The 24,577-nt window shown below is 37.7% G+C and overlaps 1 protein-coding gene across 5 annotated transcripts in view; it reads left to right on the forward strand.

Moving 5' to 3' along the window:
* MYRIP (myosin VIIA and Rab interacting protein) overlaps nucleotides 1-24,577 on the forward strand; it is a 211,475-nt gene that overhangs the window by 70,692 nt on the left and 116,206 nt on the right. For all 5 annotated transcript variants that reach the window (XM_027659501.1, XM_027659500.1, XM_027659496.1 and 2 more), the window contains exon 3: nucleotides 23,969-24,190. In XM_027659501.1, the coding sequence (XP_027515302.1) occupies nucleotides 23,969-24,190 (222 nt within the window). The remainder of the gene's footprint in view (nucleotides 1-23,968; nucleotides 24,191-24,577) is intronic.

Here is a 24,577-nt window from a genome sequence, read left to right on the forward strand (position 1 = left end):
GGTTTTCTGTTACATGGGTGACTGAACCTGCCAGTGAATTAAGACAGCTAAAATACTCTTTAAAGATGGGGGGGAATAATTAAAAAAACCCAAAACAAACAGAATTTTGTGCAGAGATATCATGAGGAAGCTTTCTGGAGAATCTCTGAGTGAGTGTGCTGTCTGAAGAGGAGGGTGAAAGAGCACTATGGGAAGATAAAGTCAGTTAATGACTACAAAAGAAATTTTTTACATTGGCTTTATTTTTTTTCTGGAAGAGTTTAGAAGAGTTTTCACATCAGTCTCTCACTGTGTGGGGGTCTGCCTTAGTTGGAAGTGTCAAGAGTAAGTTTTAGACTAAATCAGTGAAGAGAAATTAGTCTCCAGAACCAGATGGCAATTGCTCACAGGTTGCACAGGAACTCAAAAATTAAATGGTCGAACTCTGATATGAAAATTGTCTCCTAAATTGTTCTTGATACCAGGAAAATGGATGGATTTGATATGTGATGCTAGTTTCTAAAAGGGGCTGCAGGAACGGTGAAACTGCACAGTAGGAAGGCTGACTTCTATGCTGAATGAATGATAAAGTTGATAAAGAAAATAGTCATACTAAACCCAGGAATACTGGGGAGGAATCCACCTGATTTTGGAGGCAGAGTCACTCCTTGCTAATCGAGCAGAGGGCCTTGAAGGAACTAAGAAACATGTGAATTACGATGACCAAGTTGCTGTACTACACTTGGATTTAAAAGGTTTTTAATGAGTTCGCTCAGCGGAAGCTCTTGAACAAACAAAGCTTTTGAGCAATAAGAGGGAAAGTATTTCATGGATTAAATGCTGATTTTCAAAAATTGGGGCAGGCAGAAAAATAAGACTAAATCACTGGTTTCCTTAGCATGAAATTATTACTACATTTCCTTTAAAAACTGTGTTATTACAATTTGGAAAAAGAATAAATAGTGAAACTATCAAGTTTTCTGAGAAAAGTTGCATGGAGACTTCTTGGTTTTAGTGACAAGGCAGCAAAGCAGCATCTGAGACTGAGTGTTGATAAGTTCTATTTTTTTATACACATGTGTATATATCTGTACTAACACACCAATGTTCCTATATATAATGTATCCTTAATTTTAAGAAAAGCAACAAACATACCTACCAACCTTAAGACCCTTGGTAGGGAGAATGCAATCCATCATAGAAAAAGTGTTAATGAAAACAGTGTACATTAAGCAGAGTTATGTTTTAGAATGACCATTTGTGTCTCAGACTCAGCCTCAACTGAAAGGTTTTCTGATCCAGCTGAAGCCTTTTACCGGCTTCACCGAGGTTTTGCAAAGATGTAAAATTCATCTTAATGTGCACCTACTCAAAAAATTTGTGCCCAGTTTGTGATTTATGGTGTTGTTACATTTGGGAAGGCAATTTCAGCTGTTTCTGAAGACTATTTTTATTCATTTTTATTCTGCTTCTTTATTCAAAGGTTAATAGCCATTTTTGCTTACTAAAGGTTGAAAAGATTTGTGACCGGATCAAAATAAATATGTAGAAAATACAGAGGCAGAAAATGAAGCTTCCATAGCTTAAAGTTATTAAAAATAAAAGAAAATTTTTAAAATAGTTTTGATTGTAATATTTTCTCCTATAGATGCTTAAATGTGCAGGGGGAAAGTATGTATTTATTTTTGAGGGAGACAACATTTTCTTAGGCATGTCTGAATAGTTTGAACAACAGAATATGTGATGGATTTGTTCATGGTTCAGGAGATAATCTCGCCATCATTTCCAGGAAAACATTTTGATGTGGTTTGGAATTCAGCTGATTTTCTACAGGCTGCAGTGTTTCGTGTCTACTTTGGTTATTCTGAAAAGTATTTGAATGTGGTTGTTTTGTTAATAAAAATATTGGTAGCTAATTAAAACATTGGTAGCTATTTTTATGTTAGCTGTTAATTAATGAAATGAGAAATTATAATAGATTTGGAATCATCTTACCTTACATTTAAATTAAAGCGTGTTTTCAAATTTTTAATGCCATTATCTCTAGCAACAAAGAATAAATTAAGGTGCATCCATTATATATATCTCCTATAGCACTTTTCACTTATAGGTGTGATGGTTCCCTACAAAGGAGTTGGGTTAATATTGTCATCTCCATTTAGCAAATGAAGAAAGAACAAAACCAGTACTCTGAAGGATTCTTTTATTAATTAATTGTGTCCAATTTCAATTTAATCCATTAGTGTTTGTTTAAACTTTTAAAAAAAAAGTAGGCAAAACACTTGTAGTTTTTATCAAGTTCCAGGTGCTATATTTAGGTTTTAGTCTTGAACCATTTTGCTATTTGCACTGCCTAATTCCATAGGATTAATTCTTTTGATTTCCAAGAAGCTTTTTAAAAAAATTCTCACTGGAAAAAAAAATATGAAGAAAAGGTCATGATGTTATCAGGAGGTTAGAAATAAAGAAGGGTTATAGCTTAGAAACTGCAACTGAAATTGAGGAGTAGGAACAAATAGTGAATTTTCAGCTTTGTTTAGAGACATGTGGGGCTTCGTATTAAAGGGCTTCTTTTCTTTAGCTTATTAAACAGTGATTTAGAAATGAATGGCAAGATGTTCAGAAGCAACAGAAGGATTTAGATTAGGTGAAGTCAAAATGTCTGTAAGGATGTAGGTAATGATTTTATTTCAAGCTCTGACTGGATTGGGATTTTTATTTTCCTTTTTTTATTTTTTTTTCCCTCTTTTTTCTTCTCCTTGCCCTTTTGACAAATGCTGGGCAATGCCACCTGGATAGAGGAACCTAGTCAGGTGTGCTGTAGTGAGTTTGAAAACTCATGGGAAATAGTCAGGTAGATGCCTCAGCAAAAACTGTACTTGTGCAAGGTAAATACTGGAGGATGTAAAAATTATGATAGAATATAGCACAGATGTTCTTGTAATTCCACTAGCAATCTGAAGGTGCCTTGTTGCCTAAAATAGTCATTGCTTCTGATCAGGATAGAATCTAGCAGATAAAAATGAGAACTTTCATTAGCAGCTTTCTTGTTAAAAGAAACATAAGAGTTTAAGAGTTTGCCTTACAGAGGAGAGAAGAAAGGACACAATCAAACTACAGGAAATATTACGTGGTATAGAAGTGCTCTTGAAGTTCCTTTTGATAACAAATGTACCATCATCAAATTTACACTACATAAATCTGATTGTTTTTGCACGGTTAGGCTAGGGAATTAATTTTTCAAATAATATTGAGGTTCAGATTTAATAGGACTTTGGAACAGACAAGCAACAAAATTTCATGTTACAATTCCTCAATATGATACCAACTTTCACTCTTTGAAGAATAAGACTATTTCTTCAGACAGGAGCAAGGAGGGAAATTACAAATAAACCAAATAAACCTTTGTTCTGATGATCCCTGCCCATCTGATCAGATATCTAAGCCAAGTGTTACAGGGACCATAGTCCCTCTTGGAATTTACTTTCCAAGCCTGAAGTCTATCACTTCACAACTGTTAGTCACTAAACTGAAATATGGGGTGGGGGTGGGGGGAGTGGAAAGGGAAACCATACAAAGAATAGGCAGGGGAGGTACCCTGATCAAAGTGAGGGAGGTATGTGTAAGCTTCAAAGTCTGTTACAGACAACCCAGGATGCAGCCTTGGCCAACTGTTGAAATGCTGATTGCAGGTTTTGATTATGTGTGTTTCAAAAGAAAGAGATGGGTGAAATTTAATCCTGAGATTGGGTTTTTAAGTGAAGGCTGAATGAAGAAGCTGTTGAGATAAATTGCTAGCTGTTGTTTAAACCATTCGCTGAAAATAAGTTTTAAAAATTTGATTTTAAGAAGTTTAAAAGTCTCCCAAGCTTGATATGTGTGAAAATCCAAATTCTGAGAGCAGAAGGGAGAAAATGATAGTGCTTCTGAATAACAACAGCAAGAGCACAATCTACAGTAAATAGTCTATATGTCACCTCCTTTAGACAGATAGATTTGAGCTGGTGTGGAAAATGTATGGTGTATTGCAGGAGCATATTGATTTTTTTATATATATATATACACAATAAATTTCTGTGCTAGGGTGTCTGATATCTTTGCAATATGGTGATGAATTCTGTGGTCTCTGGCAGACAATTAACAGTAGTGGGTACTCTAGAGTCAATATAAAGGAATGCATTCAATGTTCTAATACTCAGAAGACTGAATGAAAACCTTAAGGGAGGCAGATGATTTTTAATTAACTCAGGTTGAGAATTTTGCTCAAAAAGATCATTGGAAATTTAAAAAAGAAGATTAAATTAACAATAGCGGAGAATATGAAACTAATTTTGCTCTTAAAAAAGGCAAGATAGAATTAATGAAGCAAAATGTGGGATAATAGGGTTTAAAATTCATATGGGTGAAAAACGTAACAGAGACAGTTTGTGTTGAGCAGTATTTGAGTGAATAAGCATTTTGCAATGGTGAAATGTATTTCCAGAGGCCAATACCGTAATGACACCTTTATAGTTCCTTTTCTCTTAGCAACATCTGGAAATGTGAAATGGAGTGGGAATCGTTGCTGCATAGTTAGGCCTAATGTAAGATGAGGTAACTGTTACTGGCCACACATCTCCAAAGCAATATTGGTGCTCTCAGAAATACATCAGTTGGCATGACTTCCTTTCTGAATGTGCCAGCACAAAGCCCTTCATGAGAACAGGTGTGTGTGTAGTCATTGCATGCATGCATGGTGGGATGGACTGCTGCATTAGCAGAAGGTAGAGAAAACAGGAGGAGGAAACAGAGGAAAGAGGAATAATAGCAATTAACCATAATATGGTAAAATAAAAGTTAAAGCAGCTTCTCCGTGTGACTTCCACTTGCTTCTGAGAGCAGACAGACCATGGCCTGTGGGAAGGCACAACATCTCCTTACAGACAAATATAATACTGTGAATTTTCCTCACATCAGATTTGGTGGAAGGACCATTCTTCTGAGTGACGATTGAATATGGTGCTCCTGCTTCTCCTTGCTAAAGCAAGGTTCTGTATTGCAAAGTAATAGGGGACTAAAAGGTTGTTTAGTCAAATATTTGGGGGTTTTATATGATTTGCTGTGATTTGGTCCTGTTGCCTAAACAAAGAATGCAGCTTGGTTTGGTCACTTGTTTTTGTACTGGTATAATTAGTGATTGAGTTGTGGGGGTTTTCGCTGGGAGAGGGGGAGCTGATCTGAAGGGTGAAGTTGTTTCTCTTAGCATTGTTATGGTTTATATACTGTTAGCTGATAACCTGCAAACACACAGGGTGCTGAAGGAAAGAAGTAAAAGAAATCACAGAACAGTTGTTGGTGCTCTGGGAAGAGTATCCTAAGTAAAATGTTGAATCCTGAACAGTGTATTTTGATATGAATAAGGCTTGAGAAAGATATCCCTCTGAGTGGGAAGGTAATATTTTCACTGACTTGAAGGGAACTTAGATAGCTTGAGCTTCTGAATTATATAATTGTCCTTAAAGATACACTTTCAATGGCTTGATAAAATAGATCAGTATAATTGACACTGAGATGCCAGAGACATCTAAGAAATAGCCAGCCTGCTCATTAAAATAAATGCCATTTATCTTACCTTTCTTTGTTCCTTCCAAGTAGCGGATTCTATTACACTTGCTGTATCTGATGTACTGTGTAATATTGAAATCAGTGGATTTTGGGTCATTCTTCTTGGGTCACATGTAGTCATACTGTGTGGGTTATGCTAAATGGCTTGTATTATGCTCTTATTTCAGTGAAGGGCAAAGCCCCTGCCAATTTCAGATGTGCGGATCAGGGTCCTAATTACATGTAAATTACATATTTTCGTTTTATAGGGGTTTTTGTGTGTGCAGTATTTTTGGGTTTTTTAATAGGGTAAACCAGGAAGTCAAAATCTGAGTCACTTGTGCTTTATTGAATAGAAGATTAAACCTCCTTAAATAAACCACTTGCATGCTATCAAGGAGTTTGGTTGGGATTTTGATTGTTATAATTGGACACATGCAAATGGAACAGGCATATAATGCATATTTTAAAATGTTTCTCCAATTTATGTAGCTTACTACTTTTTTTACTACATCTGTATTTCTTTGATCTCTTACAAACATCTCTGTATGTTCTCCTGATTAAATAATAAATCTGGGGATTTCTACCCTGTTGTAAACAAATATTTTATCATTTGGGGTTTTGAAGAAGTTGAAGTCATTGATTTTTTAAAAGATTCTGGAAGAAACTTCTCAGCTACACAGAGTAGAGGCAATCTAAACGGTTTACTTCAGCATAGCATTTTCTTTTAGTTGGATATTTGTAATATACCTTTAAGACAGGAAAAAAAAGTTGCAAATATTCTGGGTAAATTATAGTGTGTTGAACAACCCATTTTAGTGCAGTGTGAAAAAAGGTGATATTGTACTAACTAGGAATAGTGAGTAAAAAACTCTATTTGATCAATGCCTTTAAAATTTGAGGTATGCAAATAAAGAAGAAGAGGGAAAGAAATTTAAGGTACTTGATTTTCCAGAAAGGCATTCTACATTCCATAACTATGGAACCAAAAATCCGATCTTAATCATGCAGCTAATGTTATACTCTGTATATGAATGGTACTATCTAATATTCATACGTATCTGTACAGACAGACTGAAAACATTCAACATGTAATATTGAAAACTTGTCCTGAACGCAGAGCACAGATGACCAAATCTAATAATGATATTGGGGGTTTTATTGCTTTTCATTGCTTGGTTGTGCTGTGGGGCTTAGATGGACGCTGTATGGCCAAAAACCTCTGAAATGGCTGCTGGCTTTTACAGCATTGCTGTAGTTATTTACCTGTTGTTATTTGAGCTCAATCTGTTCATTTTCTAGCTATTGGGTGTAACTGATGTTGATTTGTCCCATGTGAGCCTGAACTGGTATTTCTGCAAAGTTAGAGACAGGTTCAGCTTTTTAAGTGTGCTGGGGAACTTAATCGAGTTTGTAGAGTGGTTTAAGTACTTCTTGGATGCAGAGTGTGGTGGCACCGTTCAGAAAAAGAGCTGAACTGCAATCAAGATAATCTTTCTAATTCCAGTGTTTCTTGCAATGGGGAAATACTTCAGATGCTACAGCTTTCTCCATCATTGATTATGTGTGTTAGACCCTGTGCGTGCTTTGCCTATATAAGCAGAAAGAGAAATACTTTGCTTAAATTGCTTGCTGATTTCAAATAATGTTTTTTATAAATCGGCAGCTCTTCTCAAGTGTGCCTCTGGTTTTTGAAATAAGGCTTTGCTTTGATTTATAAACTATTGATTATAAACTGAGCTTTTGTTTTATCTGCTTTTGTAGTTACGTACATATAACCAGCATACTGAATGCCTCTAAAGCTTCTCTTTTTTTTTTTTTTTTTTTTTGCTCTAGGGGAGAGTCCTTGATTATAAGTATTGTTGCATCCCAATTTGTGTTTTAGAGCTCTCAAAAATGTTGTATATCATTAGCCTTTTGCTTTAGGCAAGAATTTGTGCAATCTCAGTAAAGATAATCAGCTGTCAATCAAGATTTTTTAGAAAAATTTTGTGTTTTGCTGTAAGTTCTAAAATACTTCCTTTTTTATGTCTGACTTACATATACTGCTGTAGTAACTGAAATTTGCACCCTTAGCCTAGAACAGTGGTTTGAAATACATCTAGGAGCTTAGTACAAAATTGGGTAAAAAATTTTATAGTGCTGTATGTGAAGAAAATCATCACCTTCCTGTCTCAATATTTGCTTGTATTTATCTTAGTCTTGACTTAATATAAGTGGCTGCTGAAATGCCAACAACTAACTCTTGATTACATGCTTCTTTCACCCCTGCTTGTGGGGATAACTACTTGACTTTTGATTCTTGTGATCTGCCTTTGGCCCTCTATGTCATATTTTCTGAATTTGGCTTGCACCTTTTCCAGGATGTTTATGCTTTAGACAGAAAATACATAAAAGTGTAAAGGCTGTAAAAAGTGTGGTATGCTATAGAAGTAAAAAAAACAAAACACTATTGTTTTGCTTTCTGTGGAAGGGAAAGGAGTGGGAAGAAGGGAGCATCAAGACAGCATCCTTGTATGCATCCATATTGAAACTGAAGTACCTGTACTCCACCTTCTTGCTTGTTTATTTGTGACATCTGCATCGCAGAATGACTCTGTATTGGACACATTGTGTTACATAGCACTACCTGCCATAGACATCACTTCTTAATAAAAGAGGCTTTCTTTCTTTCTCTTTATTTGACACAAGATGGTGCAGCAGAATGCTCTTTGCTAAGCTTGACCCTCCTGCACCCAGATCACACTGCTGAGACAGACGAGGCACATTTCAAACAGAGAGCACCTCCACGGTTAGGGGATATTTATGGAAAACACAGTTTTACCTTTTCTAAGCAGTAAAATCTTGATTAAATATGCATTTTAGAACTGTTGTGAAGGAGATCTCCACTTGCATTTCTCTTACCCTCTGAGCATCAAATGGTCACTTCTTAGTCTTTTCATATACTTGCAACTAAATGTATAAAACTAAACTGAACAATAAATTTATTAAAAAGAAATATTTATTTTGTCAGCACTAGAATTTTTAATCCTTATGTTGTTATGGTTCCCACTGGCAGATCTTCCTCCACTTTCAGTTTAATTACATTTACAGAATCACAGAATATGCTGAGCTGGAAGGGACCCTCAAGGGTTGAGTCCAACCCTTGGCCCTGCACAGGACCATCCCCAAGAGCCACACCATGTACCTGATAGCATTGTCCAAATGCTTCTTAAACTGTCGGGGTTGGTGCAGTGAGCACTTTCCTGAGGTGCCTGTTCCAGTACCCAACCACCCTCTGGGTGAAGAACCTTTTTTTGTTATAAATCAACCCATATTTCAGTTACAGAGATATTCCCTTGTGACCCCTTAATCATGCAAGTTTTGAAGTCCTGAATTTATGGACATGACAATGCTTTTATATTCTGGTTATTTTGAAAGATTAGTGTTTCATAGTCACTCTTTTTTTTCCTTAAGAATAAATGTTTGGTTTTGAGAACAAATTATTACTCTTAAACCAATAATTGTCCTTTTGATGTATTTAACTTTAAATCACTGACAGTCACACATCAGAAGCAGATTTGATCTGTAATTCAGGTGATGCTGCATCAGTGCAGATGAGGGCTTTAGGGAAGGACTGTCTGCTGACAGTTCTCTGCCCACAGACTGTCAGTCCGGTGGCTGAGTCCGGAAGGTAAATCCAAGCTACATTTACCTATGAGGAAAGCAGCTTGGTAGAGCTTTGGTTTCATTTGAAAGCATGCTGAGGGAAGGAAGATTTGCTGGAAGCACAGACATTTGCAAGGGAGCAGAAAAGTCTGAGGAAAGATATATGTGTTTTCCTGAGAGAATGCCTAGGTTACTCTGTACCCATTTTCTACAGCATTGATGCGATTTGTGGAGTGACACCAACATGAACCAATGCAGTGAAGTATACCAATCCAGAATATGTCTTGAAATGAAATGGGCGTATGATACATTGAACTTCTAATGTTATTTCAAGGGAAGTTTTCAAAAGCCCATGAGTAAGTCTTGTGCCCCACTGAATTATTTTAAAAGAAAAATAATTCCTAATCAGAAACTTCTTCTTCTTCTTATATATTTTTAGAAATCAGCATCATGCATCTCTGTTAACTGTCAGCAAGATAGATGTAGAAATGTATAAAACTTTGCCACATGTAAGTGATGTCTAGGTACACTGCAGGTATCGAAATGGTTTTCCAAACCATCAGTAGATAAGTTTATTATTGTCCTGTTAATGAAAAATGACCTGCTCAACCTGTGTTGAGAGAGCCACTTCTAGTTGTCTATGACTGCAGTTATGATAGCATTTTAGTTTAGAGCTGTTTTGGAGCAAGCCTACTCCTCCTCGCTTATCACACCATGGTTTACGTCACAGGCTAGTTTTGGTGTGCACAAGGTAGATTCCTTTTGGAAGTAACTGAGTCAGTGTTTCTGAACCAGTAAATCATGCATTCAGACAGGTTCAAACTGTGTGTAATGTGGGAATATTTGGTGCAGGGAATCGTACTGTCTTCCCTGCAGCAAAGCTGCAGAACTATGTGCTGTGTAGGTGTAGGGCTTCAGCATTGTCTAGTTCAGTCTACTGATCTGCTCCTGGTGCAAGCAGCTCTTGAAAATTCAGACGTAGCCAGAGGGTCGGTGCCAAGTACATGAACCAAGTCTGGGGTCTGACTGTGTCATAAACTCCCCACAAGGGAGATGTCTTCCATCTGCTGCTTTTGAAGAGAGAAAATGCACAAGGGAGAGAAGAGAGGCAACAGATATCTGAATGGTACTATCCACAGAAGAACTGAATAATAATATTTGCAACTCTTTTATTATAAAAAAGTCAGAACAAAACCTGACATTTTTAAAATTTCAAACACATAATTTAAAAAATAGTGAAGAACCATTCTATCTTTTCCAAATATGCACCACCTAATCATCTTTCTGAACTCTAATCACGAATGAGGCAAATTTCCATTCTTTGAAAGTTTTTGTGTTATTTCAGTTTTTTTTACCATTCACCAAAACCATCCCACTGAAGTATATTTGCTGTACTTCAGGTTGATAGATACCTAATTGGAAAGAGCAGAGAGCATAAAGAGGCCAAGAGGAGGAATGAAAAAAGGCAGATTTACGATGTTCCCCTGCATCCTTTCTACTCTGGTAAAGTTCACTGTCTGTAGCCTTCTGTGTCCTGTCAAGGCTGAGAAAGAGTTACTGGGTTTCATCGAGCTGTAGGAGCATCTGCACAGCGGGACTTTAGTTACTAGTTCCATACTATCCCCTTTATCTGGTAACTTGGCTATGTTTCCTCTTCTATAGCTGAATTGCCTTGTCAAGGACAGTCTTTAGTACTATGTTTCCATGGGGATGGGGTATGGGGACTATTAGGTGGGTGAGATTCCCAGTATTCACTTGCAAGGAATATTGAACAATGCAGTTTGTCTATCTCTGTATGCATGCTTACACACATATGCAGAATAAAGCTAAATAGCTGCATTTGTAGTCACAGCTACGAAATAAAGATGATTATCTTCTAAATAAATTCTGAATTATTAGCTTGTCCTTTTTTTGTGTGTGCGGTTTCTTGGCTTTCAATCCATTAGTGTACATTCTTTTATATGTTAAAATCTCAATATGTTATTAAATTTGCAAAAACATTCCCATAATAAAAAGTTTCTATATTAAGTTAAGAACATTAACTGTGAGATATTTGAAGTATTATAAAAGTGTTAACTGACGATTGTGTCTTTGTTAAATATAGGTGTTACCATAGGAATAGCCTATGCCAATATTTTTTAAAGGACTACCCTAAATATGTGTGTTTGGGTGGGGAGGTGGAGGTGCTGTTGATATTTCCTGCCCCTTTGCAGACATTTCTCTGGGGGATATGATACTGCTTTCAGAAAGTATTAATATTGTTGATATGAAACACATCCGGGTAACACATCATGTTAAATATAAAATGCATTCCGTGAAAATAGATTCTTTTGTCTGCCAAAATACTTTCTTGTGTACAATACAGGTAAGTGGTAATTTTAAGCTTAAAAGTCTTTGGCTTTAAAACAAGCAAACAAAACCTACATGGATATTGCAAACAATCTCTATACTTAAGAGAGCACAGAGATAACTATACTACTATATACTTACTATTGTTTATGGGCTTAAATTTACCAAAAGTTTTATTTTTTAACACATGTTGACTGTTTGGAATCACAGGCCTTGCCTTGCAATCTTTAAGCTACTTGAATTGCAGAGACTGCGTGGAATATCTAAGAACAGTATTTACTATACGTTAGAAGCATGGGCAGCATGAAGAGTTGTTGGACTAGGGAAGTGGACTTTGGGAGCTATGCATGTATGGACTTCTTGAAAATACACAGTTAAGTGCTACAGTTGCAAGGAATTCACACGGAGACCAAGTTAATGGGAACCTCTTGTGTGCTCCTAGGATTGCATAGGGGGGATTTCACCTGAAACAATCCCAGGGATGGCCCATTTGTGATGCCTTCTGCTTTCTCCTTGTGGCACATTAGGGTTCTCATGGTTGTTACAGGAAGTGGCAAAATACTCAGTGGACATTGATGTGGGAGGACACCCACACAGATTTGTCTATGTTGTGTTCCCCATGCTTGTGGAGGATATGACTTTCCCAGTGTGTCCATCCCGCCTGGGTTCTGGAGTGGTAACCACTCTCTGGGAAGGCAGTGGTCGGGATGGGCAAATTTTAAAGCCAACTTCATGGGGCAGAAAGCCCTTGAGTATGTAGCATTACTCATCTTGTCTGCCCACACACCAGGATGAACGTCTTTGTGGTGCTATTTTGAACAACACAAACTCAGTCTGATGCTCTGACTTGTCAGGCTGTGAGACCCACTTTCTTAGTGAGCTCTGCTGTTTGCTCTGCTGCCTGCGCTTGTTTACTGTGCTGTGTGTTCTGCTGGGAAGGGCCAAGTAACAACACTGATTCTAGAGCAAATCTTTGTAGGTCTGTGTTGCTGGAAGTTCAGCCAGGAAGAGGGAAAAATGACTCACAGCAAATACTTCAGAGCTTTTCAGAGTCGATGTCTCAGTTACTCTCCTGCTGTACGCTAGCCAGGCTATGAATTGTGTTTCACAAGGTCCAGCCAGATGGCACTGTGAAAGGAGCACTGAGAGAACTGTTCAAGGTAGTAGGAGTGTTTCTATTATTAAATGAAATTTGTCAAGCTGATATGGGCAAAAAATTGGATTCCAAAGGATAGACTCACAGATGCCACAAGTGATGCAAAGAATGTATTGCATGTAAGCATGATGGAAGAGTATATACATTTTAAAAAAAAATGTTTTCACTAAATATTTTTGGTCTCTTTGAATTGAACAATACTCTATTCTAAAGAATGCTTATCTGTATTTATCATTCTCCAGGTATGGCTCTGTACTGAAAGTCAGGACCTGGTAGGAGAAAGGTGAAATTCTTCAGTGAGAGGCACAAAGGGAGGGGAACAAAGTGTGACAAATGGCAGGGGAGAATGCAGGTCAATTGTGCAAGTGTACCAGCATTTGTTGAATACTTTCCTTTCCTTTACAATGAAATAATCAGAGGAAGCTGGTAAATATATGGCTAGGAATTAAGGTTTTATCCCTTTAAAATTAGATGCACCTGAGAATTAGTTCTGTTAAACTATTTTTCCACTTGCTACAAGGAGAAAAAAGATAGGATTAAATATGTGATGAAATACACTATTATAAGCTGCAAAATGGTAAACAGAGAATGACTGCTACAAAAATAATGCATTAAAGAGACTTTTAGAACTGCACTTTGGTTGCTTCATATGTAGGATACCAGTAAATGCCAGGGAATAGAAAGCTTTTAGGCTGAGGATTTTATTTGTCAAATAAGCTGTTTGTGGTAAGTAGTTATCAATGCTGTTGATGCAGTGCAGTTTTATAAACTTCTTGCTGTTTCTGGAAATTACTTGGAAAGGACATTGAAGGATAAAATAAAATTATACTATAATTAGCTAAAAGAGGCAAGAAACATTGATATACTAGTTCAAAAAAATATCAGGCAGGCAGTGAGAAATACACTTCGGGGAGAGCAAAATGACATTTATTGAGAGGAAATGAGATAGAGGGGAATGTAGCAAATGTTTATGTTACAATAAATCCCTACCAAATGTGGGAAGGCATATAAGAAAGGTGGTAAAACAAATGATGTTTTGCTAGGTTGTTAGGCAGTTTAATAGGGTAGTATCACATAAAGTATACATGTTTGTAATCTAAGAGGAAGGTGTCACAATATGCTATTGTAAATGATAATTGAAGCTTACCATTCTGTAGTCACATTGTGGGGCTGTGGCATATGCAGGTGAAATTATTTGAAAAATCACTCAGATAGTAGTGGTCAGTGGTTCAGTATGAATGAAATAGGGAAAAAGGGGGAAAATTTTTTAGCTTGCGGTTGATGTCCAGCAAGGATAAACACCTTTTGGCCATTCTCAGTTAAACCCAGGATTTACCCAGAAGGTTCTGCACCTGCAGCAGAAGTGCTTGACCCCAACACTGATGAATTATTTCACCTCAGAACACCGTATCTTGCTGCAGACCAATCTTTAACTGAGATAGGAGAACACACGTGAGGAAAGAGTGAGGGGGAAAAAGTATGTTAAAACCCAGATTTATTTTCATGTGTCCCATGTGACAGTATTAGAATGGGAGGGCAAAGGAGTTCGTACTCTCAGCACTGTGTCTTGGAAAAGATCATTTTAGCTTTCATGTGGAGATTTCCAATATCCCCAGAGCTCTCCAGAGTATCTGCTCTGTAGTGCTAAACCTGCCTCATGCTCACTGCTCCAATTACCTGCAGAAGATTTCAAAGCCTTTCAGTTAAATGTGGTACACAGTCTGTGCTCCTGTGATATCCAACATGACAAAAGAAAATGGGGTTAAATACAATGTCTCTTGACAATTTATGGGTTTACAAAATGAGGAGGAATTTAAAATAATACCAGTATATTATTTATTTCATTTTATCTGCACTCTAACATGTCAGTCAGTTCCAGCTGATGACAGAAACGAACTAATAGTGCTTGTGCCAGCAACAGAAAAAGAAACATCCTTTAATAGCCACTAGCATGGTGTCTGTAGAGTAATACAGCAGGAGTCACTCATTTTGTGAAATGGCTTTACCTGAGCATGAAATTGTTAACAGATAGAACCTGATAGAACAAACAAGGTACTGTTCTGGGGCAAGCAAACCACAGCATATCTTGGTGCTGGCTGGATCCATTCTCTCTCTAGCAAATGCAGTACTTGATATGCATTTTTTTTGACTAAGCTAAGTGTTGAGTATGTTGTCATTTTTCTGGTTCTATGAGCGGTTTAATTGGTTCAGCTGTGATTACCACAAACCTTCCACAGGTTAGTCTTCACAAAATTTATTTTATGGTATTTAATAAGAAATATGAAGGTTTCAGTGCAATTATTTTCCCATGATAAGAAGTATTTTGCAAATCTTAAAAACAAACAAACAAAACCAACCAAACAAAACCAACAAAAACACAAACCAAAGAACCCCAAACCAAAAGTAAAACCACCAGAACATTTCCATTGTGATGGATTTCTTTTCATTTTAGAAAGAGATTGTCCACAGAATCTGCGATATGTTTTTATGAAGTTAACTTTTTTTTATGATGGTGTCTCTGGTTGTAGAAGGATAGCTGTATTTTTTAAAGTTAGGGCATAGAGTTAGGTCTTTTAGAGTTAATTCATTCAGCTTTGAGGAACATCAGTTGAGGCAGATGGGGTATTGTCAGTAGGGTAATATGGAGTCCACTTAGTCTGCACACTGTTGCTGCAAAGGCTAGTTTGAAAAATACTGAAATAAGGTTTTATTCTTGCACCTCATTTAACTCGAGAGAAACATAAAAGTAAGTTATTTTAAGTTCCTAAATACTTTGCTATCCTATGAAACCTCTGAAGTTTCATGCTAGTCAGCTCATCTTAAATATGTCTGCCTCTGTTACTTTTTCTTTGACAGGTTTCATACCATTAGTAACTGCAATGCTGTGGGACACAGTGTTTGGTTCGAATGTACAGTAGTTGCTGAATCTATAGCACTGATTTTTAAGGGCAATGGGATATCATTGTAGGCCTTTTGAGTTACGCAACAAAAAGACAAAACTTGGACAACAATTGTAAAGAATTTCGTAAGACCAGATCGTAGCACAGTATGTATGCAGCACTATCAGTGTTTGCTCCTACTTTTGAAAAGAGAAGGAAATCAAAAAGTGAGATTTTATAGGAATACCCATTAATGTTATAGAAACTTAATATTATAGAAATGAAAAGCTGAAGAGAAAAAAAACCTCAAGAGATGTTAGTAAGATTTAGGTAAAAGAATCAGTGAAATATTAATTTTCCTGATTTTTGTACAAGTGACCTACTCATAACTATTTATGAGTTTCTAAGTGCTCAAATCCCCATCTCCCCCCCAAAGACTTTGTGTTTTGCTCTTCTGCTTTAGAATGTTTTTGATGTTACCTTTCCTCCTACTCCCATTTATGTTACACTCCCTGCTGTCCAGTTCTCTCTTAAAGTCTGCTACTGCTGCTGGACTGATACCTCTCTGAACAGATTAAAGTGATGTATGTTCTACGAAGGCTCCCCAAATGCAAGCGGTGTGTTTGTAGGTGTGCTAACACAGCTTTTTGATAGTACCAGCAATGTGTAGAATGCTACTTCATGTACTAAGTGTTAAATATAGCATGAGGCACAATCGTGACAGCGTTGATAAGAGCATAGAAAAAAAGGCTCTGATTTTAAGATAATGAATTAACTTGGTTTCTGCTGTAAAGGGACATAGTACTATCCTGTGCTCTACTTCTTCAAAGAGAGTGAGTAGAGTTTCACCAGGGACAATTTAGCAAAGATGTAAGAGAAACGAAAGGAGGGTGAGTTGATGGTGTAGCACTCTCTGGGAGTTGTGTTTAGATGCCCATTCTGATAGAGAAGAATAAACTACTTGAGAAGAAGAGGCAGCAGAAAAAAAATAGCCCTGAACCCTAAGATAGTAAATAACGATGGAGGCATACACCTACTGGGAGAATTTGGTTCTTACTGTACACCACAGGCAGGAAAGATGTATGACCCTGTCAGCATATAGCTTCACCACTCTTTGCATCATGCCACACATTGAGAGATACAAAGAACATGGAAGGGATAAAACGCTGAGGAGCTGTCCTTGGCAATTTTGGCTAGTTCTCTCTGACCCCTACCCAGGAGTCGGGCTTGTAAACCTTACAGTGTTTTCCCTAAATTTAGCAGCATTTTACTAACCTGGTTGGTCTACTTCTGGGGTCTGTGAGGTTGGGAGAAGGAAAAAGGAAGCAAGGGCAGAGGTGTGAACCACTTCTTGCAATCACAATCTGGAATCTTGAACATCAAATTGAAAAATTGTGAATGGGAGAGAAATTTCAGTCACAGTCAGCCTGTGACAACTCCTCATTGTACTAGTAGACAAGGAGTAAGTGACATCATGTTGTCTATGAATTAAAGGATCTATACCACAGCTCCAGCATTTGGTACATATCTGGCAGGTCTGGCGAGCAGAGATGGGAATACTGTATGCATGTTAGCCTCTGAATATGGAAAGCCCTTTTTCCTCCAATATTGTAGTTTAGAGAGTATTGGTGGAACTTATATTTTTAGCTGATCTCTGTAACCCAAGGAAACTCCCAGCACAACAGACCAAGTCTGGATTGCCTGTGGGAGTGGAAAAACATGAGGTGCAGCTGGAAAAAATGGTTTCTCTGAAAGGCTGGGAACAAGCACATCAGAACTTGTTCACCTGCTCTCCAGAATATGCAGAAATGCAGATTTTTGTGCTAAGCAAAATGCCTCAATAGCTTGTTATGTATAGGTGAGTATTAAGGATGCCTAGATAGAAGAGTGACTGAAGGCATTCTCTTCTGTGGACGGAAACAATGTTTTAAGGCTCTTAACAGTTGTCAAACTAAGATTAAAACCAGTTTTGAGACAAATTGGTGATCTTCTAGTTTGGGAGGTAAAATAGTGCAAACAAATGCAGAGAAGAGAGACAACCAGTTACACAGCTGAGCTGAACACTGCTCCCCTAAGAAAAGCACTTTTCAGTGTATGCTGCCTGCTCATTATTCTTTGAAGGAAAAAAGGCTTCAGTGCCAAATGGATAAAAAGTAGCTTATCCTATGAAACAGTTGTAATTTGAATTAAGAGGACAGGAAACAGAAGCCCTCATCTGTAGTACGGAAGGAGAAAGTTTCTACCTGTCCTTGATAACCTGTGGTCAAAGCACTGCTCCTCTGTTCAGCAGGAGGGAGTGATGTGAAGGAAATAGGATTCTTTTGTAACTCCTAGAACATTGTCCCTCTATTTTCCTCTTATCCTGTGCAGGCAACTAGAATAGATTTAACCTCTACTCTACTGGGGAAAATAAAAGATGATTAAATAGTAGGAAAAATTGTATTTGTCCATCACCTAAGAAAGTAGCAGAGCAAATGGGAAGCAGTCCAGCTGGACTTTACCTTTACACTGCCAGGTGCCAGTCTGAAATGGAGATAAGAGTAAGCTAGCTGCAATAACTGGGCTCAGAGAAGCCCTTAGAGAAGAGCAGAGAGCTGGGTTTCAGGGAGCCTGGCAGTCAGATTTGCATATACAGACTGTCTTGGAGCTCAAGCCAATTATCAGATTTTCACCAGGAACTGTTCTCCTTGTTATATGAAAAACAGGTGGGTTTTCCTAGCATTATGTTGTCATATACCTGACCATGGTCTGCTGTTTTATGGACTCCCTTTCATTGCTGCAACCAGTGGAGAGGCTTGGAGTTTGATCATCCTAGCCTTATATATGCAGCAAAGGCTTTTTTAAATTGTTTCTCAAACTCATCATAGGCTTCTTTCAAGCTTTTTTTTTTAAACTTCACAGTATCATCTTATTATGGCAAGTTGTCAACATGTGTATTATTGTTGGCTTTGCAGTTTGAGGTTATAGCTCCACCTGCCCCAGCCCTTGAGTATGTAATCACAGTAATGTCCTTGGTGGGAAGCATACAGGGTCATCTAGGATTTGTTTCATTTACTAAAATATAGAATAATTACAGTCAGAGAGCTTTGTGAGTATCCAGCTGTAGCTCAGTGAGAAAATGATCCTTGTCACACTGCTGGTTCAAAACAACAACAAAAAAAAGTTTCTGTATTCAGGACATGCAAAATACCAATTGTTTTAAAGAAATTTGTTATAGGAGAAGATGTTGTTCAGGCAAACACTAAAGAATTATGTTTAAACCTGCCAGCCTGTTTTTGAAGCTGAGGCCGTTGCAATAGCACAGAAAAAATGCCTCAGTCCTGTTTAATCCCACCAGAATAGTAGTAAGTAGTATTAAGTCCAAAGAATGAACATTCAGTATTACAATAATGCACGGAATACATCTTATCCTACTTGGTTGTAAGTAGGAACTCAATTTGCTGTATACTGTAAAAGTGACTTGAAATAGAATTTTATTTAGATAAGGCAATCAGGTCTTGTGATAAGAAAAGTTTGAGGGTCATTTGCTCTGAGCATCAGTTGTAAATATGTTGTTTACTATAGTAGAGCAGTGGAGAGGACTGTATGACAGAATCACAGAATGGGTAAGGTTGGAAGGGACTGCTGGAGGTCATCTAGTCCGACATTCCCTGCTCAAACAGGGTCTCCTAGAGATCATGGTACTCAGGATTGTAACCAGAGACAGCTTTAAAATACTTCCAAGGAAGGAGACTCGAATAGTCACTAAATGAAAGATACTGTAAAGGTGTTCTACAACTAACTGAAAGAAGGTTTGTAGTGGAGGTGGGGGTCGGTTTCTCCTCCCACATAACATGGGATAGGACAAGAGGAAATGGCCTCAAGTTGTGCCAAGGAAGGTTTAGATTGGATATTAGGAAAAAATTCTTCACCTAAATGTTTATTGAGCATGGAAAGAGGCTGCCCAGGGAAATGGTGGAGTCACCATTCCTGGAGGTATTTAAAAGACATGTAGATCTGTCAAATTAGGGACATGGTTTTGTGATTGACTTGGCAGTGCTGGGTTAACATCTGGACTTGATGATCTTAAAGGTCCTTACAAACATAAATGATTCTATGATATATTTATCTATATATGTAGACAAAACAAGTTTATTATTGCCATTTTGACTTTTGCTGTTATTGCTATTGTACAGCAGTTAAAATAAAGCATGTAAAAAGCTTGTGACTTTGGACAAATCACTCTGTAAATCAGTGGCAGTGAAGAGTAAGGAAGGCAATCCTGTAGCTTCAGTTTACCAAGTTTCATCCTACTTTTACAAGTCTGAAGTAGTGTTATTTGTAGAAACAAAAGGGGATGCCGTTCCTAGGATCCAAGGATGACTTATCAGGCAAGGTATTTCAGGCAGGCTGTTGCTCAGCTGCTAAAGAGTAGTCATGCGATGAGGCATGTTGCATGTCTGCACAACTCACCAGCCACATTTCAGCAATGTCCTCCTTTGCAATCTACTGTGGCATACCCATCTTCAGCATAACATGATACCTAACCTACCATACGACTTGCAAATCAGCAAAGCAGAATCTCATTCTTCCCACAAATTCAGTTAAGATCCTCGAAGACACTAAGAAGGAATAAACCATGCCAATGAAAGCTATTTAATTTATATTTTAAAAGGTCACAAAAACATAGTGGGTGATGAGGGGAAGACAGCTATTCACCCTCAGAATATAATAGCAAAACCTTCATCCAAAACAGTATGCTGGAAAGTATTCCTAACCTGACTGTGTGGGAATTGCATGCCAGGAGTTTATCACCCCAAACATTCACTGAAATTAATTACATATTTTTTATGCAAACGATGTAAATTAATTGATAAAAGCCTCTGGAAAAATCTAAATATGCATCTGCATATGTGTTGAACTTATAGTTCAATAAAACAATTTTTGACAGAATTTTAGTTTTAGTGACAGACTTATTGGGTATCTGTTAGTACTTTTTGCTTCTTTAGTATTTGTAAGCAATCAGTGAAATGCAACCACTCAAGGCTGAAAATGAAATTCAATCTGAGATTCATTCAAACAGCAGGGGTTCTCCACAGATGCCTATTACTATGTTACACATAACCATAGTAGCTGAGCACCATCAGTTATCACTTGTGATGTGAATAAATTCTGTCATTTGTGGTTCCCACTCTTCTGTGCTTTCCCCAAAAGGGACATTTTTCATGCAGTCTTTTTTGTTGCTTGTTTTATTTGCACGCATAATATATATATGTCTGTATCTATAAATACATTACATTCCCTCATTGGGGAAGTATGCACACATGAGTGTGCTCTTCTCCCTTTTTTTCTCTGTCCCATCCCCCTCATCTGTGTTTTGTTGAGGGAAAAGGTGTTGCATGGGAAGGAAGGGGGAATGTTTGCAATGACTGGGTGGTTTGACCTGCTTTGTAGAAATAGCTTCTGCACAGGTGGCTGTCATCTTTTTGGAAGTGAGTTTCACTGCATGAGAGATTGACTCCTCTCCTTTCCTTAGACCATTCTTACAATCTTCTTGTACCAAGCCATTTGAACGTTCTGAAAGCAAAGTCTGAGACTTTCAAACTCAGGATGCCTTGAGCTTCAATTTGTAACTCCTGAATTTCAGTGCAACTTTCTCAGTGTATTGAGATTAAAGCCTGCATTAATTATCCCACTCACAGTAATCATCCAGCTGGAGTCATGTACGAGTTAGGTTTTCACATATTGCTGGGAGTAAACCAGAGCTTATTTTTCATTTTGACTAATTTTCCTCAAGCCAGGCAGGTTGAGTTGACTACCAGAGTTGTGCAGCACTTTGCTTTCATATGAAACCCATGTTTTGCTTCCAAGGAAAGAGTGTGGACCGTAGCATTTTGGCTTGAAATGACAAGTCCAGTTGGTGGTCCCCTTTGCCATTTGACTCCTTATAGGAACTAGAATAGTCTTTGGCAGGCAGTGCATGAGAGCCTTAATTTGTTACAGCTATCAGAGGGATGTGCATTGCTTTCTTTTCTGTTCTGCCTGGTTTCCTGTGGAAATAAGGCTTTTTCTGTCATGCTCTTTATCCGCCAGCCTGTCCAAACCTATCCTATTTACTTTTTTAATTCGTTGCCCAATTTTAGTTTTATTTAACATTGAGGCAGATGCCTTAATGATATTGAGGTTCTACCACTGTAATGAATGTTGGCAGCCTGATGGAGGAGAGAAATGTAATTAATGTTGTTCTGATGTGTGTGCTCAGCTTTTTCTAGGTATCAGGCTTTATTAACTCTGTCATGAATGAAATTCCTGTTTTTATATTGTGTGAACGTTATTGGAGCACCTTTAATTGGTGACTTTGCTTCTGTGATTTATCTTGCAATCACGCATTAGAGCCCTAATTAGGGTTCAAATGACACTGAGCATGACATTGTTTAGTATGGGAGCTGATGCTACCAAGTATCAATGTTACTAACTCTAGCAGATAATAGAACTCCATAAGAACAAAAACCTCTTTTTTCACCACTCCTCCTGACCTCAACTCCTTAGCTGTTCTCATCTTATGGGGAGGCCAGCCTGCTGCCTGGGGTCTCCATCCTGAAGCAAATTTTGCAGCACTTTGGGCTGCCGATGCTTTTCCATGCCAGAATTTCTCTGTGAATCATACAGCCCTCACCTTCATCACCTTCTCTTCTGGGACCTAGGGTTCCCACCTGACCTTCCGTGAAGGAACATTGCTCTGTCTCACTCCATTGCTGCAGATTAGCATGCGTGCTATGGATGAAGGGGCGACATGGGGAACAGTTCACTTCCCCTACTGCTTCCCAAGAGAGATTGTCCATGTAGTACCATGGTAGGAGGGAACAATGGAGATAAGACAAACTAGTCTAACCATCCCATTTAATCTGTGGCATAGTTCTATCTGTTTACACGAGGAAGCCAGTTTGACTTGCATATTTTAGGTATTTCCTCACTTAGATGATAATGTCTTACTTTTTTCATCTTTCACGTTCTGTAAAAATGTGGAGTGTGTTTTGCCATCTGGACAACAAAATCACAAAGAAATATTACTGAATGAAAGTCCAAAGAGTATTTATCTGGATTTGAGCAGTCTAAAACAGTCAAACCCTTATACAGGGAACAAGCAATAGATACATACATTGTTTTCAAATTTTAAATTTATAAAAGGCATATATTGGGATTATGCTTAAATATGATACATGTGCAAGATCAAATATTGTATGCTTTAGATCACTAATTGTTTTTTAGACTTGACATTTAGAATTTACCTGTCAGAATTTTATAAAAGAGGCTGTTTTTATTTTGAGTTATGAATCTGAGGCAGAAGTGGCAAATAAGATGTATAGCCCAGTAATGTGATCCTTTTTAATATTCCAGGCTTGGCTCATAATGATGTCTATAGATTATCTTGGTTGAGTTCCTGAATAAGTATGCAATAAGTGTGTTCCTTTTTTTTCCTGTAGCAAGACATTTAATTTAAGTGTAAGTCAGCATGTCATGACTGTGTCTTCCTGCAACTTAGTCTGTGTCTTGTGGTACCTTTAAATTTTGTTTAGACCTCTGTGTTACTCTAGTCTTAAAAGTGGTTTTTATTAGCAATTGAAAATAGTAAGATAGTCACCACTAATTCTGAGAAACTGCAAGAATGAATGGAAGCATGCTGTTTTATAACCTTTTATTTTACATGTTTTTCATTAATTCTGATTTTTTCTTCTCTTAGAGTATATCCTAGTTGTACATACCAGAAAACATGTGATGAATTTGCAGGCTTGTCTGCTTACACAACTCTTCCTTCTGCATGCTTTTTTATTACTGTTATCACAGAATATATTGCCTCATTTGTAAATATCAAAAGCACTGTAAAATGGAAGATAGCAAAGTACTTAATACCATGCATACACAATTTATTTTAGTTTAGTTTTTTTTTAATAAGTGAGCCTTTCTGCTGGAGTACAGGAAACTTTATACAGACTGTCTGCAAACACTTTCAGAGTCGGTAGTTGTCTTAGTATTGGTCCTAACTAGAAAAGCACCCAAATCTCTCTGAAATGGTGTGTTATTAAATGACACTATGGCTTGGCAGAAATGGAATACCTGTCATAGCAGCCTGGCTCTCCTGAGGGTTGTCTCTCTGGAGCAGAGTAAATTTTACCCTGGTTTGCGACTCAGAGAGTTTAAATGGGTTGCACATGGGTGACTCCAGGGAACGCAGGAGTTTTTGCTTCCCCATTCTAAATTTAGAATATGCGTTTCTGACATTTATTTCGCATCTGCAAAAGTTATTTGAAGATTATAACATGAATATGTGGAAAGAGGAGAAAGATTTGCCATTGAAATCTTGTTTACATTTTTGTTCTTTTGCTTTTTATTTCAGTGAGATGAAGCAGAAGTTGGATGAAGAGGGTAGTAAGTGCAGCATCCTTTCCAAGCAGCAGAAGTTCAACGAGCACTGCTGTATTCGCTGCTGTTCCCCTTTCACATTTCTTATCAACAGCAAGCGACAGTGCCAAGACTGCAAGTACAACATCTGCAAGAACTGCAGTACTTATCAGAAGAAGGAGAAGGCTTGGATTTGCAGCGTCTGTCAGCAAGCAAGGTAAAGACTGTTCAGCAACCTGTGCAAAGCAACTGTGGCCTGACCAGATCTTTTCCTTTTATTTGTCAGTAGTTAACTCTGGTGGGATAGGACATGAAGTACCTGTTTATGTAGGAGTTGATTTGTTCCTGAGGTGTGACATGCCTGGTTTTTGTAGAGGTTAATTTGTTCTGAGAGTGTTTGGTCATGTGTTGCATTTTCCAGGCTTGCTTAGCTGGACTGATGTATCAGCAAGCAGTAATTGGACATAGCTTGTGCAGGACCAGGCTCTCCTGAAACACCTGGGTTACTAATGGAACCTGAGCACAGATGGTGGTAAAGCAATTAATCATTTTGCAGCAAATCCTTTTGATGGGTGGGGAATGGAAAGAAGAATGTTGGTGAATA

The sequence above is a fragment of the Corapipo altera genome, unplaced genomic scaffold (genome assembly GCF_003945725.1).
Source record: "Corapipo altera isolate COAL_440 unplaced genomic scaffold, ASM394572v1 44b, whole genome shotgun sequence".
Classification (NCBI taxonomy): domain Eukaryota; kingdom Metazoa; phylum Chordata; class Aves; order Passeriformes; family Pipridae; genus Corapipo; species Corapipo altera.